At 44.4% G+C, this 12117-nt stretch overlaps 1 protein-coding gene across 1 annotated transcript in view; it reads right to left on the bottom strand.

The window, feature by feature from the left end:
* The window catches only part of LOC309544572 (17-beta-hydroxysteroid dehydrogenase 13-like), a 43706-nt gene that overhangs the window by 25148 nt on the left and 6441 nt on the right, over positions 1 to 12117 (bottom strand). The window contains exons 2-3 of the mRNA XM_082243477.1: positions 6344 to 6451; positions 3971 to 4102 (exon numbers count right to left, since the gene is read on the bottom strand). Of these exons, the coding sequence (XP_082099603.1) occupies positions 3971 to 4102; positions 6344 to 6451 (240 nt within the window). The remainder of the gene's footprint in view (positions 1 to 3970; positions 4103 to 6343; positions 6452 to 12117) is intronic.

Genomic DNA, 12117 nt, shown 5'->3' with positions numbered 1-12117 from the left:
TGGCAACTATATCGGACCACACAAATATGGTATCTGAGAAAAAATTACTGAAGTCGTAAAAAAAAATCGAACTTAATATCCCGTATTAGCTCGAGCATGGAGCGCAAGCCAAGATCATTGCCCCCGACATGCAAGAGGACCGCATTAGGGGGCCTGTCCAATCTAGAATAAAGATGCATGTTGGGCAAGATCCTAGACCACAGGATTCCTGGAACGCTCAGCCAGCGAACTCTGACCTCACTCCTAGACAATCCTAACTGCCTACCCTCTGTCCTAACCTCCGTCCGCCTGGCACCCCAAAAAACATAAGAGTGACCCAGGATCCACACCAAGGACACCTCGAAATCAGCAAGAGAAAAAAAAAAAACGGGGAGGGGTAAATACAACACCCCCAAGAATACTAACCATATCAACAAACAACAATAAGAGGATAGGAAACACATTAAAATATGACGACAAGTTGTATTCTATAAGACGGCACAACTTAGCCCAACCCAACAGATAGCAAACCTTAGAAGTTACAATAAATGAGGGCGCACATATGACCAAAACCTGACTGATTCCCACTGCCCAATGCGCTGAATGACCTGGTCATTAAGTCTCCATCGGATCGCTTCCATTGCCACCCAAATCCGAAAGTAATGAGAAGAATAGTTGTCTGCACTCAAATAGCCCTAAACTAGAATCGAGACATTGCTGTCCCATCCGCATGGGACAGCAATGGAAAACTCCCAGAAGGAAACTCCCAGCAGGACAGGGCAAACTGGAGAAGAGGGAACCACACACAGCTCATTCCAAGAACCCCTCCTACTAATCTGTGTTAGATTTTCTTAACGGAATACCCAATTTAGTGTCCCGTAACCATACATCCTGTACGCTTAAACCACCCTCCCCACGTTTGGTCTGGCCCACCAATTCCCCCAGCTGAAAAGCCCCAAAAAAGGCCAGCACAGAGACAGCCTTGAACAAAAGCAACCTCATAGGTGGAAAAACAAACCCTATACAAGTGACCCAATACAGCACCAAGAACTCCAAATGAAACTGGGCATCGAGCGTTCGCCACAGAGAGACCCTTCCCATAATCCCGCATAGCCTGCCTGGCCAAAAAAAACCTTAGAAGTTGGCTGGTCTGGTTTTCATGTTTAAGTTGTCGGGTCACAGAGATGTTACTGAGTCATAGCAGAGACTGACACACCTTGTTCAAAATTCCTGCCAATAAAATAAAGCAACACCTGTACATCATTGTCCTCACGAGAACACCCCCCAACTTCATTCACCAGATCGCTCCATTCCTGCCATGCTCTGTAGTTTGAGGGCCAAACTGACGCACATACCGAATGACAAATAGAGAACTTGGAAGCGGCAATGCAATGCTCCACAGATGCTTGGGGCATGGAATTCCATGGACAGTACATTGTGAAACAGTTCCAGAACAGCCAAATTACGCACTAAACCAACCTTCCTCCATTTCACCTGCCAACTCACAATACTTCAATGACCCTGACAATAGGTTCCATAAATAGCAGAGCCCACCATGTCAGTGAACAGTTATAGATCAAAATTGGAAATCAACTGCTCCTGCCAAAAAGAGCGACCATTGTAAGAAACCAGAAATGAATCCCACACTCGCAAGTCCTCACGAGCTCTGACACAATCCCCCCTGCTCTCTACCCACTACAGGACACACCCTCTTCCTTGGACCCTTCAATCTGGTAAGCAGAATGTATCATTCTAAATCACCCCACTAATACTCGGCCTCTTCTACAGGCCCCAGTCATGCTGGCCCTCCTCCTAGTTTCACTTAGCTCCAGGCCACATACTTTATATACTCCTGACCCCTGCACTCTTTATGCTACATCTTACAACAGTTCCTTGTTGCTAAGTAGTCTCTGACTATGCTAGTGAAGTTTTTCTTCAAGGTACACTATGTGCAGGAAAGCGTATGTAATAGAACATGTCACTTTTTTACAAAAGATTGTGTTAGGGTTTGCACGTTGGTTTGACTCTTGCTTGTGGCACAGTAATTAAAGTGGTTGTAAACCCTTACATATACCCATATAATATTCTTTAGGTGATACACAGAGGTTAAACAAATCCTCCTACATAGGTTGTATATGTCTTCTATTCCCTACATCTATTTAAAGTGCTGAATTTATATGTTTGTCTGAGAGTTCAGAAAGAAGGGGGTGGAGAGCTGAAGTTACACTCTGTAGAGCTCAGTGAGGAGAGGTCTGAGAGCTGATTGGAGGAAAGAGACAAACCCTCCTTCACATAGCTCACAGGAACAGAACTGAGGCTGTCAATCTGCTGGACTTCTCTTCCCTGTCACCATTTTCCTTTCGGTGTCCGGAAAATTTATCAGAAGGGATTCATGCAGGTTGCCGAGGAATGAAGCAGCAGACAGAAATAACACTTAGTGCTCTTAATTGACACAAGCAAACACTGTAGAGGGATATGTTTGAACATATTTCATGTCTGAATTTCACAACCACTTTAACCACTTCAGCTCCAGAAGGATTACCCCCTTCATTGCCAGGCCATTTTTGGGAGACCGCGCTGTGTATTTTAACTGACATTTGCGCAGTCGTGTGATGCTGTACCCAAATAAAATGTATGTTCTTTTCTTATACCCAAAAATAGAGCTTTTTTTTGGTGGTATTTGATCACCTCTGCGGTTTTTATTTTTTGCGCTAAATAAAAAAAGACTGACAATTTTGAAAATAAAAACAATATTTCTTACTTTCTACTATAAAACATATCCAATAAAATAAAATTTGTAAAAAAAATCGAATTTCTTCATTAATTTAGGCCAATATGTATTCTGCTGCATATTTTTGTAAAAAAAAATCCCAATAAGCGTATATTGATTGTTTTGCGCAAAAGTTATAGCGTCTACAAACTATGAGATATATTTAAAGATTTTGGTTTTTTTTTACATTTTTTTGCTAGTAATGGCGGTGATCAGCGACCTATAGCGGCAGACAAATCGGACTCCAAGTGACACAAAGCAGAATGACGTACCTGTACGTAATTCTGCGCACAGGAGCTGCCGCCCTGCAGTTAATGTACACGGGGCGGTCGGCAACAGGTTAAAACACATTTCACAGGCACAAGAGGATGCCAAGCCCACGAACACCCAGGGACAACAACTATCACAATTATGTCTACGCCAACATAAGACCTGTACCATAGCCACTTCATTTGACCCTCTGCGGTCGCATTTACTCCACATACTAAAGGTATCACAAATGATTATACTCTCTTATATGTGAGCGGTCCATGCTGAGCCATTACTGACTGGTCATCGTGGTGCCCTGCTGGTCCCTCCGGGCAGCTACTGCTACTATACTTTCCATACTCGCACGGAGTTCTCTTGCCCTGAACGGGCTTTGGGAAACTTGGGCATCCCTCCACACGGTAGCAATACCGTTTTTATTCGACAGACCGATACAATCCACTGGTTGGACACAAAGGATACACTAGGCGCTCTACCTGGAACTCTGGGTGACCCCTGAGGAAGGGCTGATTCCATGCCCGAAACGCGTAGGGTCGGTTCCGGTTCCATGATTGCCCTATGTACCTAAGCGTCCCCATCCTGGTTCGGTATTCGGTCTGTCAAATGCATGCATTTTTAATGCCCTGTATGTGTAATTGTGTCCTTTTCTAAATATTGTGTTTTTTATGATTTGTCCTATTTTGTATCAATAAAGATTATTTTATGCAGTATACAGTGTTCAGCGGCATTTATAGTCCCATACCACAAGGGGAATTCTTTTTGTATTTCACAGGCACAAGGACTGTGGCATGTAACCATGTACACAGCAAGTAGGCTCAAGTTTTGAGCCCCTCCCACTGTTGGCGCAATTTTGCCACATAAATAATTCACAGTGGAATGTGTCACCTAAAAGTTCTCTGGGTGCCCAAGGCTGACTTCCTGCCCAAAAATAAAGCATTATCAGTGCACACTCACCCAAAAGTGAGCAAGAATGTTCACTTCAAATATCTTCTCAATCTGACGATCTTCTAGTGATAGTACATCCGCACAGAAGATAATTCCAGCATTATTTATAAGAATGTCAACATCTCCAACTTCTTGTTTTACCTGATTTAGAAAGTAAACAGTAAGATACTTTTATTTAATTAGCACACATTACACAGCAAGATATGTCAATTGCTCAGGGGAGAATGATTCATGCTACCAGGACCATAAACAGAGAATCAATGTAGCTGGTTCCCAACCTGCACAAAGATCACGACCAAGACAGTGAGCTTGTCTGTAATGCCCAAAAGATATTTCAAGGACATTCACTGGGACCAGGACTGTGATCATAAATGGAAGCTTATTGTGCAGATGCATCCAAGTATGCCCAGCTAAGTTATTTAACTGTAGCCCATAAGCATAATGGCTGCCTGTCAAGGACAAACCACATCAGGTAGTAGCATTCTAATACACAATGTGAAAAGTCACTGATCATGCTGTAACAATGCTATTACTAATCTGAACTACATAAGGACCAGTCATGAGGATTGTTTTCTTAAGACTCATGCACGCAGGACGTTTTACAAATTCTCCAACAAAAATTCTCCCTCCTTTCCTCCTGGGAGCAGCAGCTTGGCAGAAAAAAAAAACACCTGACGCTTGTAAAAGTGTGTAATGCGTTATGGCGTGTTTACAGGTGTGGCAGAGCGTTGCCCTGGCAGGGTCTAGAAAGAGGTTGTGACCCAGAATTCTCAACCAGACGGGTTGAGGGGCTCCGGGGAGCTTGTGATATGAAGAGGAAACTGGCTTTTCAGTTTCCTCAGTGTTTTAAAAAGTCCAGTTTGGGACCTGGAGCCTGGAGATTTCTAAGTGACCCGGGTGGGATGATATCGCCAATCCTGGGTCCAGGTATTCAGTTCAGGTATAATAATTGATCAGGTGTATGCTGGGCTTTTAGTAGTAACCTGACCATGGTTCTGGGCTCCACCCCGGCAGACAGGAGGTCTGGCCCAGGAGTCAGGAGGGCTCCACCCCGGCAGACAGGAGGTCTGGCCCAGGAGTCAGGAGGGCTCTTGCCCGGCAGACAGGAGGTCTGGCCCAGGAGTCAGGAGGGCTCTACCCCGGCAGACAGGAGGTCTGGCCCAGGAGTCAGGAGGGCTCCACCCCATCAGACAGGAGGTCTGGCCCAGGAGTCAGGAGGGCTCTTGCCCGGCAAACAGGAGGTCTGGCCCAGGAGTCAGGAGGGCTCTACCCCGGCAGACAGGAGGTCTGGCCCAGGAATCAGGAGGGCTCTACCCCGGCAGATAGGAGGTCTGGCCCAGGATTCAGGAGGGCTCCACCCCGGCAGTCAGGAGGTCTGGCCCAGGATTCAGGAGGGCTCCACCCCAGCAGTCAGGAGGTCTGGCCCAGGAGTCAGGAGGGCTCCACCCCAGCAGTCAGGATGTCTGGCCCAGGAGTCAGGAGGGCTCCACCGCATCAGACAAGTGGTCTGGCCCAGGAGTCAGGAGGGCTCCACCCCGGCACTCAGGAGGTCTGGCCCAGGATTCAGGAGGGCTCCACCCCGGCAGTCAGGATGTCTGGCCCAGGAGTCAGGAGGGCTCCACCCCGGCAGACAGGAGGTCTGGCCCAGGATTCAGGAGGGCTCCACCCCAGCAGTCAGGAGGTCTGGCCCAGGAGTCAGGAGGGCTCCACATGGAAGTCAGGGAAGCAAGAGGCTGCTAGCTGTGTGCACCATGTTGGTTGGTGAACAGTCTGTAGGAGACAGACACAGGCTTGGAGTGTAAGGCCAGAGCAGCAGTGCTACCAGTACAAGCCAGGAGGGCTAAATGTTTATGTTGAAAGAGAAGAAATGTTGAAAACTCCTGTGAGGAAAACCTATGTTTGTGCTTTCTGAACTTTCTTATGATAAAAATGGGCAAGAAAAGCCCTTAAAAAGAAGACAAGCGAGTGGCGGTGTCCTTAAGCGCTCTACCTTTGATGCTAGTTCTTACATCAAGCTCTTGGGCGGTAATTCATTTCATTGGCTAGAATAATAATTTATTTTGCCCACTAAAATAAATTATCGCTCAATCGCTAAAGGCGCTATTAACACGCGTTTAGATGCAATCTCTCCATTTACACGTGCTTACAAGCGTCAATCGTTTTTTCTGCCTAAACGCTGCTTCTGGATGCGCTGGGAGTGTTTTTTTTCCGCTAAAAGCCCCTGCCACTAAACGCTGTTAAAAGCTTATGTGTGCATAGACACATAGGTTAACATACAGGGATGTTTACAGGCAGGAAAAAAAATGCATTGATGCCCCTAGAGGCAGTTAAAAAAATGTCAAGTGTGCATGAGGCCTTATAATAATAATATATTAATCTCACCTTAGCAGCAGCTGTAGTGATTTCTTCACGTTTGCTGCAATCCACCACATAGGTGTAAACCTTGGCTCCAAGCTTTCTGCATTCTGTAGCAGTTTCTTCAATGCCTGCCTGTTGAACACATTAGAAAGAATTTTGTTAGAATTACAGTCCACCCTAAACTGAATACTGTATTCTCTGCAAGAGATTTAAAGTAAACCTGTAGCCAGACTATTCACACCAATGTATTTACATATTCTAAATAGGCAGTGAAATTTAAAACAGCCTTCATTCACCTCTGAGTTATGGGAATCATTGGAGAAATTAATCTTCAAAGTTCACAGCAGAAGCACAGAAATGAACTATTTTCCTAATACTTACTACTGCAAAAGAATCTTGGCAGGCTGGTAGCATAAACACACAGCGGGTGCTTCTAGATTTTAGAAAACTGACTAAAACCTGACTTTAGAGTCTTTGTTGTGATGCTGTATATGCCAATAAACTGCCTTGGCTTGTTTTATTCAAGACCATGTGTTATATGCTGTCATGTTCAGGTGAGGACACTAGAAAAAAACTGTAGATTGCTGAAAGTGGGAGAGGTTATAGAGGATGTCCTTACAACTTTTTGTGCCAGAGTCCCTAGGGCAGTGGTGGCGAACCTTGGCACCCCAGATGTTTTGAAACTACATTTCCCATGATGCTCATGCACTCTGTAGTGTAGGTGAGCATCATGAGAAATGTAGTTCCAAAACATCTGGGGTGCCAAGGTTCGCCACCACTGCCCTAGGTGATGGACAGGTGAGAACAGGTTCTGCCTTATACGTCAAATTTCTACCTAGAGTATTAGAAAAAAAATACTCCATTATTCACACAGAGAAGTCCTTTTACCATCTGGCTGCATCCTCAGCCACTGCAGCTATTTCTTGCAGCTTCTAGATTGGTCACCCTTCAGCAGTGCCACAGGGAACCAAATATTTGCAGGGCGTGGTGTTCTATGGGTACAGGCTGGAGATCCTCTTCTACTGCCACCTCATTTTAGGTCATCAAAACTGCCAGCTTTTCTAAAGAGACTGCAGCACTTTCCCTCTCCAGGAGCAATTTTTCAGTTTCCTCTGTGGAACAATGTCAAACCAGTTTACAGTCCCAAAGATCAATGGGGATGTTCACCCCATCCTATATCTGAAGGTGCTCAGCACCTTTTTGCATATGAAATCAGACCAGTCTGCAACAAGGGGGATTTCCAGCATCAATAAACATCAAGGATGCATATTTACATGTTCTAATTTTTCCCACTGCAGTAAAGATCCCTTCAGTTTGCGGTGGGTAAGCAGCACTTCAAGTCTGTGGCTCTCCCCTTTAGCTTGTCCATGGCTCCAACCCTTGCTTACACCAATCCATGTGCTGATGTGGTCTCAGGCACTCTACTTTACCCGATATCTTGATGTTCTCTGCCCAGGCCTTTGCTACCAATGTCCAGGGGACAATAAGGACACTTTAGAGTTTCAGGTTGATCCTCAACCTCCGGAAATCTGCGTTGGACCCGACCAACTGCTTGAAGTACTTTGACCTATTACTGAACATGGCCCAGGGTTGGGTGTTTCTTCACCAGGAACAAGTAATGACTCTGTGTCTTAATGTTCAAACCCTTCACTCTAGGAAGCTTCCATCAGTCTGATTTTGCCTTAGGGTACTGAACGTCATAGTGGACTCTTTTGGAGTGGTGATGTTTGCACAATTTCGCTCTAGGCCTCTGCAGCTCATGTGCTTACTGCATGGAACTCCTTCAGTCTCTGGATGGGACCGTGTGGCTGTGTTCCAAGGCCAGGATATCCCTGACCTGTGGTTGATCTGCACTGGAATCAGGAAGCTCCTTTCTCCCAGTAACCTGGATGATTCTCTAAATGGATGCAAGCTTGTTTCACTGGGGAGGTTCCTGTTGATGGAAATGGTCAAAGGTACATTCCCCATTAAGGCCACACTTCCTATAAACATTCTCAAACTGAAGGCAATTTGCTGCTGTGGATCAATTAGCCTAAAGGATGACTGATGACAGTTCATTTAGACAGTGCCACAGCCGTAGCTTATGTCACTCATCAGAGCAACACTAGAAGCCACATGGCCCTTTGAGAAGGAGACCTAATTCTGGCTTGGGACAAATGTTTTGGCATGTTTCAGCCTTGTCCGCATCCCACTTTTTTTAAGTAAACAATTGGCAGGCAAACTTCCTCAGTCACCACCCCAAGGTGTTCCTGGATATGTGTCACTACTGGGGGACACCAGACTTGGTATAGATGTTAACCGAAACCCCCCACCCCGCAAAGCACCTTGTCCCCATGTTGCCCCATCCCTCTTGCTACTGAACTTCCAGTGCTGTGGGGTTAAGAGGTTGGTGAAGCTGCTCTAAAACAGTTCCCCCTCCTACCCCCTCCTCCATTGAGAAACATTCTTTCATTGCTTTCACTGTAACACAATCTGAGATTGGTGGAGAGAGTTCTGTGACTAATCAGATTTTTCCCACATTCACAAATCATTTTTTTTTTTTAACTAAACTTCAACTTTAAGAAAATGTAAATACATCAATGTCAATCGTCTGAGCACAGATGCACTTTAAATCAAAATTCTGTAAATCAAGGAGGTTAGCAGTGCAAATGCTGAGCTAGCACTCACCAGTGCCGAGCCAAAACTGAAATGTCAGGTTTGGAAAGATGTAGCCCTGATATGAACTTGTTGGTCTTGTTTCTTTGACCCTGTTGACTTTGCTGTGAAACAGGATTGCATCTTACAGTCTGTCAGTATGCAAATTACAATGTATTAATGTTCTTTAATGACATATGAAATGCATGTTCATACAACAGCTAAAAGTGTGTGGCTGATGACTCATATGAGATCTAGTATAATGACAAGTAACATGTTGGGACCAGCTAATTATGAGTAGGTGTAAAAAAGTTCCATCATTCATGCTGATGAGGTATTTTTGTCCCTTTTGGATTGTACTGGTGAAAAGCATTTTAAAAGATTGTTTATTAGGACAAAAGTGTAGCCAATCAAACATCAGGCAACATAGAAATGCTGTAAAATACCAATATTCTGACACTTGGTCCCAGCAGCGTGACACTTCAGTCTCTCCAAAGTGTTTACTCGTCTATTAAAATATAGACTTTCTAGTAAAGGAGCTATAGGCATACAAACCACTTGCACTCCAAGCAAAGCTTGTGCCTGTGCCATCTATCCACAGCTACTGCCATGTTGAGATTTTTTGGGTTTACACGGGCACAGTAGAAGAGGGGAGGAAGTTACTAATAGTATGTTATGACACTATTATGGATTCAATGCTATTTGTCCCTGAACTTTTTCTGTACATGTGCTCACAAGCATATGTACTATTCTAGAAGACTTAGGGGTCCATCCATAAAGCTGCAAAACTGCCTTTGCTCACCTATTCAGTTGCTTAAACAGTGGGTGCCCTACAAAGCTACAAGCAGCGCACATAAAAAATAAATGGGAAAACAAGCTGGGACATGTGAAAGTCATTTGAGCAAATCTTCCCCAATCCTGAAGTTCTTTGCAGTGAATACCTTGTAGGAAAGTGCAAGCTCCATACCACAGTCTGCATTTTATAAATGGGTTGCAAAATGCAGGCCATGCTATGGCGTAACTCTGTGGCATATAACAGACAGCAAATAAGGGTATGAGCTTCTTAGTGGGTCTGAGCTTGAATGTCCATGTGCTTGCATACCCTGTGTAGATGTACATTGATGAACATGATCATGTGAATGTTAATGCTTTATTATATTCTATACAAACTTGGTGTGATATGTACAGTAGGTCATTGCTGATAGATCTTTAACTAATTTGAGCACTACATGCATACTATGGCAATTTGGCCTAGAACAGGGATTACTACAGTTATTCTATGGTTTTACTATGGTTACGGTTATTCTTCCCTGTATGATGTGTTGTAATTGGCACATCAGAACTGTTTACTTCTGAATGCTCAACAGTGGCACTAGTAGCAGTGTGCGGCCGCTGGTGTGAACTAGCCAAACATATCCTTACCTTAAAAATGTGTCTCCTAACTATTGATCCCATACCTTAACCATTACCTTATTCCTCCACAATAAACCAATAAGCATCTTAAATTAATGTAAGGTGTACTTTCCTTACTGGCACTAGGGAAGAGTTTCGGGTCAGGTCGAGTGGGTTTGATTACCAGAAAACCAACCCATTCAGCCCTTTGCTCGCCATTGATTTACAATAAAGTACTGTGAGGGCCTTTGAACTTTGGACAGCTGACTTTTAATGGATAGTAATGGGGTCTTTGTTACCTGCCATCCCCTCATTATGAAGAGGGGAAACAGCAAGGAGCAGCCGTAGTGTCAATCTACTATCAGGAAAGGATAGGAAAAGCTGTCAAATTGCATAGAGAGAGATTCAGAGTTAGGAAGAAAATTGTACTTTAATTCTGATTTGCAGCTTTTGGGGACTGAAATACTTTGCTACCTTTTTATTGAATGCTTTTTTATTTTGGTTGATTTGTGGTCAGCAGTCACTGTTAGCATTTTGTCTCATCCGTAGGTACTTTTTCTATTTTTCTGCATATATTCACTTTAAAAAAGTGCCCTTGGTTTCGGGGGTGTAGCATTGATTTTGATTTTGGGGCTATATTGGTTTTTCGGTTTTTTTTGTTAGAGCCTTTATTTTAGTTCAACTTGTTTTTTTTTTAGCAGCAAAGCTTTTCTTGGGTATTACTTTTGGGTTATCATTTATTTTGGGAATATATTGTTTTTTTATTGTAACACTGGGCTGTGTTCTTTAAATCTTACCCTGCAGTGCTGAGAATAAACAGCAACAGGACATCTTTTTCTCTTTTTTCTGCTTGAGAGGCAGTTGCAGGGAGAAAAGGAAAGGCCTGAGGTCTGACCGCTGACTGTACAATTAAGAGGCAAGACCCCCCCAGCAACCAGCGAGGAGGATTTTGACGTTTTCAGCCCAGTCTACCACCCCAGGTTGCAGAGGACACTGTGACTGGCTGCTGTTCAACCAGGGAAAAGAAAAGACTGGTGGGTGCCTCTTGTAACTATGGAGGGTCTAGTCCCCAGGAGACAGCCTTTATCAAGCCAAAGAGAGTTGCTTACTGTGAGTGTTCACCCCACAGTGTCACGCACCGCACAGCTGATCGCATGTCATGTCGGAGCAGTGCGCTCCGACATGACATGCGAACCCCGCACACGCAGTAGTGTGAACCGGGGCTCAAAGAGAGACTGGGCTGCCCCATATCTATGCAGAGGGAACAGCTGTCGGAGAGATACAGTGAGCTGGAGGAAAGGGGCATTACTGGTTCTGTGGGGATCCTCATTAACGGGTCCAAAATTGGCTCCCACACCACGGTTTCTGATACCACTGAGCAGGAGGGGGCTTAACACAGACTGAAAAGACAGACTTTATTATCCAGTTCTTAAAAGGGAGATTGTCACCTTGCCCTAGGATACAGTTTGGATATATATGCCATTTACTGTGGGATGTACCTAAACCTGTGAGCTCCAACACAGAAACTTTGGGCCCCAACAATTAAAAGTACTGGCCAGTGCGAGGAATTTGAAGAGGACCTTTTAGCTTCCAGTATGGCCCCTTTTGTTAGGACCTCCCTAGATTTAGGGCTTAGTTACAAAGACTTTTTAGAGGTTCTCTCAATGTATGTGCTGTTGTACAAAATTTGTCATTGCTTGTTGCTATTGGCATTCGGTATCTTGCTTTGTCAAGAGCATCTCTCTCTTTAGCATTGGTGTGTCAGAGGGTGT

The sequence above is a fragment of the Pelophylax lessonae genome (assembly GCF_965119305.1).
Source record: "Pelophylax lessonae genome assembly, chromosome: 1".
Taxonomy (NCBI): Eukaryota; Metazoa; Chordata; class Amphibia; order Anura; family Ranidae; genus Pelophylax; species Pelophylax lessonae.
This window is presented reverse-complemented; position numbering and strand designations above follow the sequence as displayed.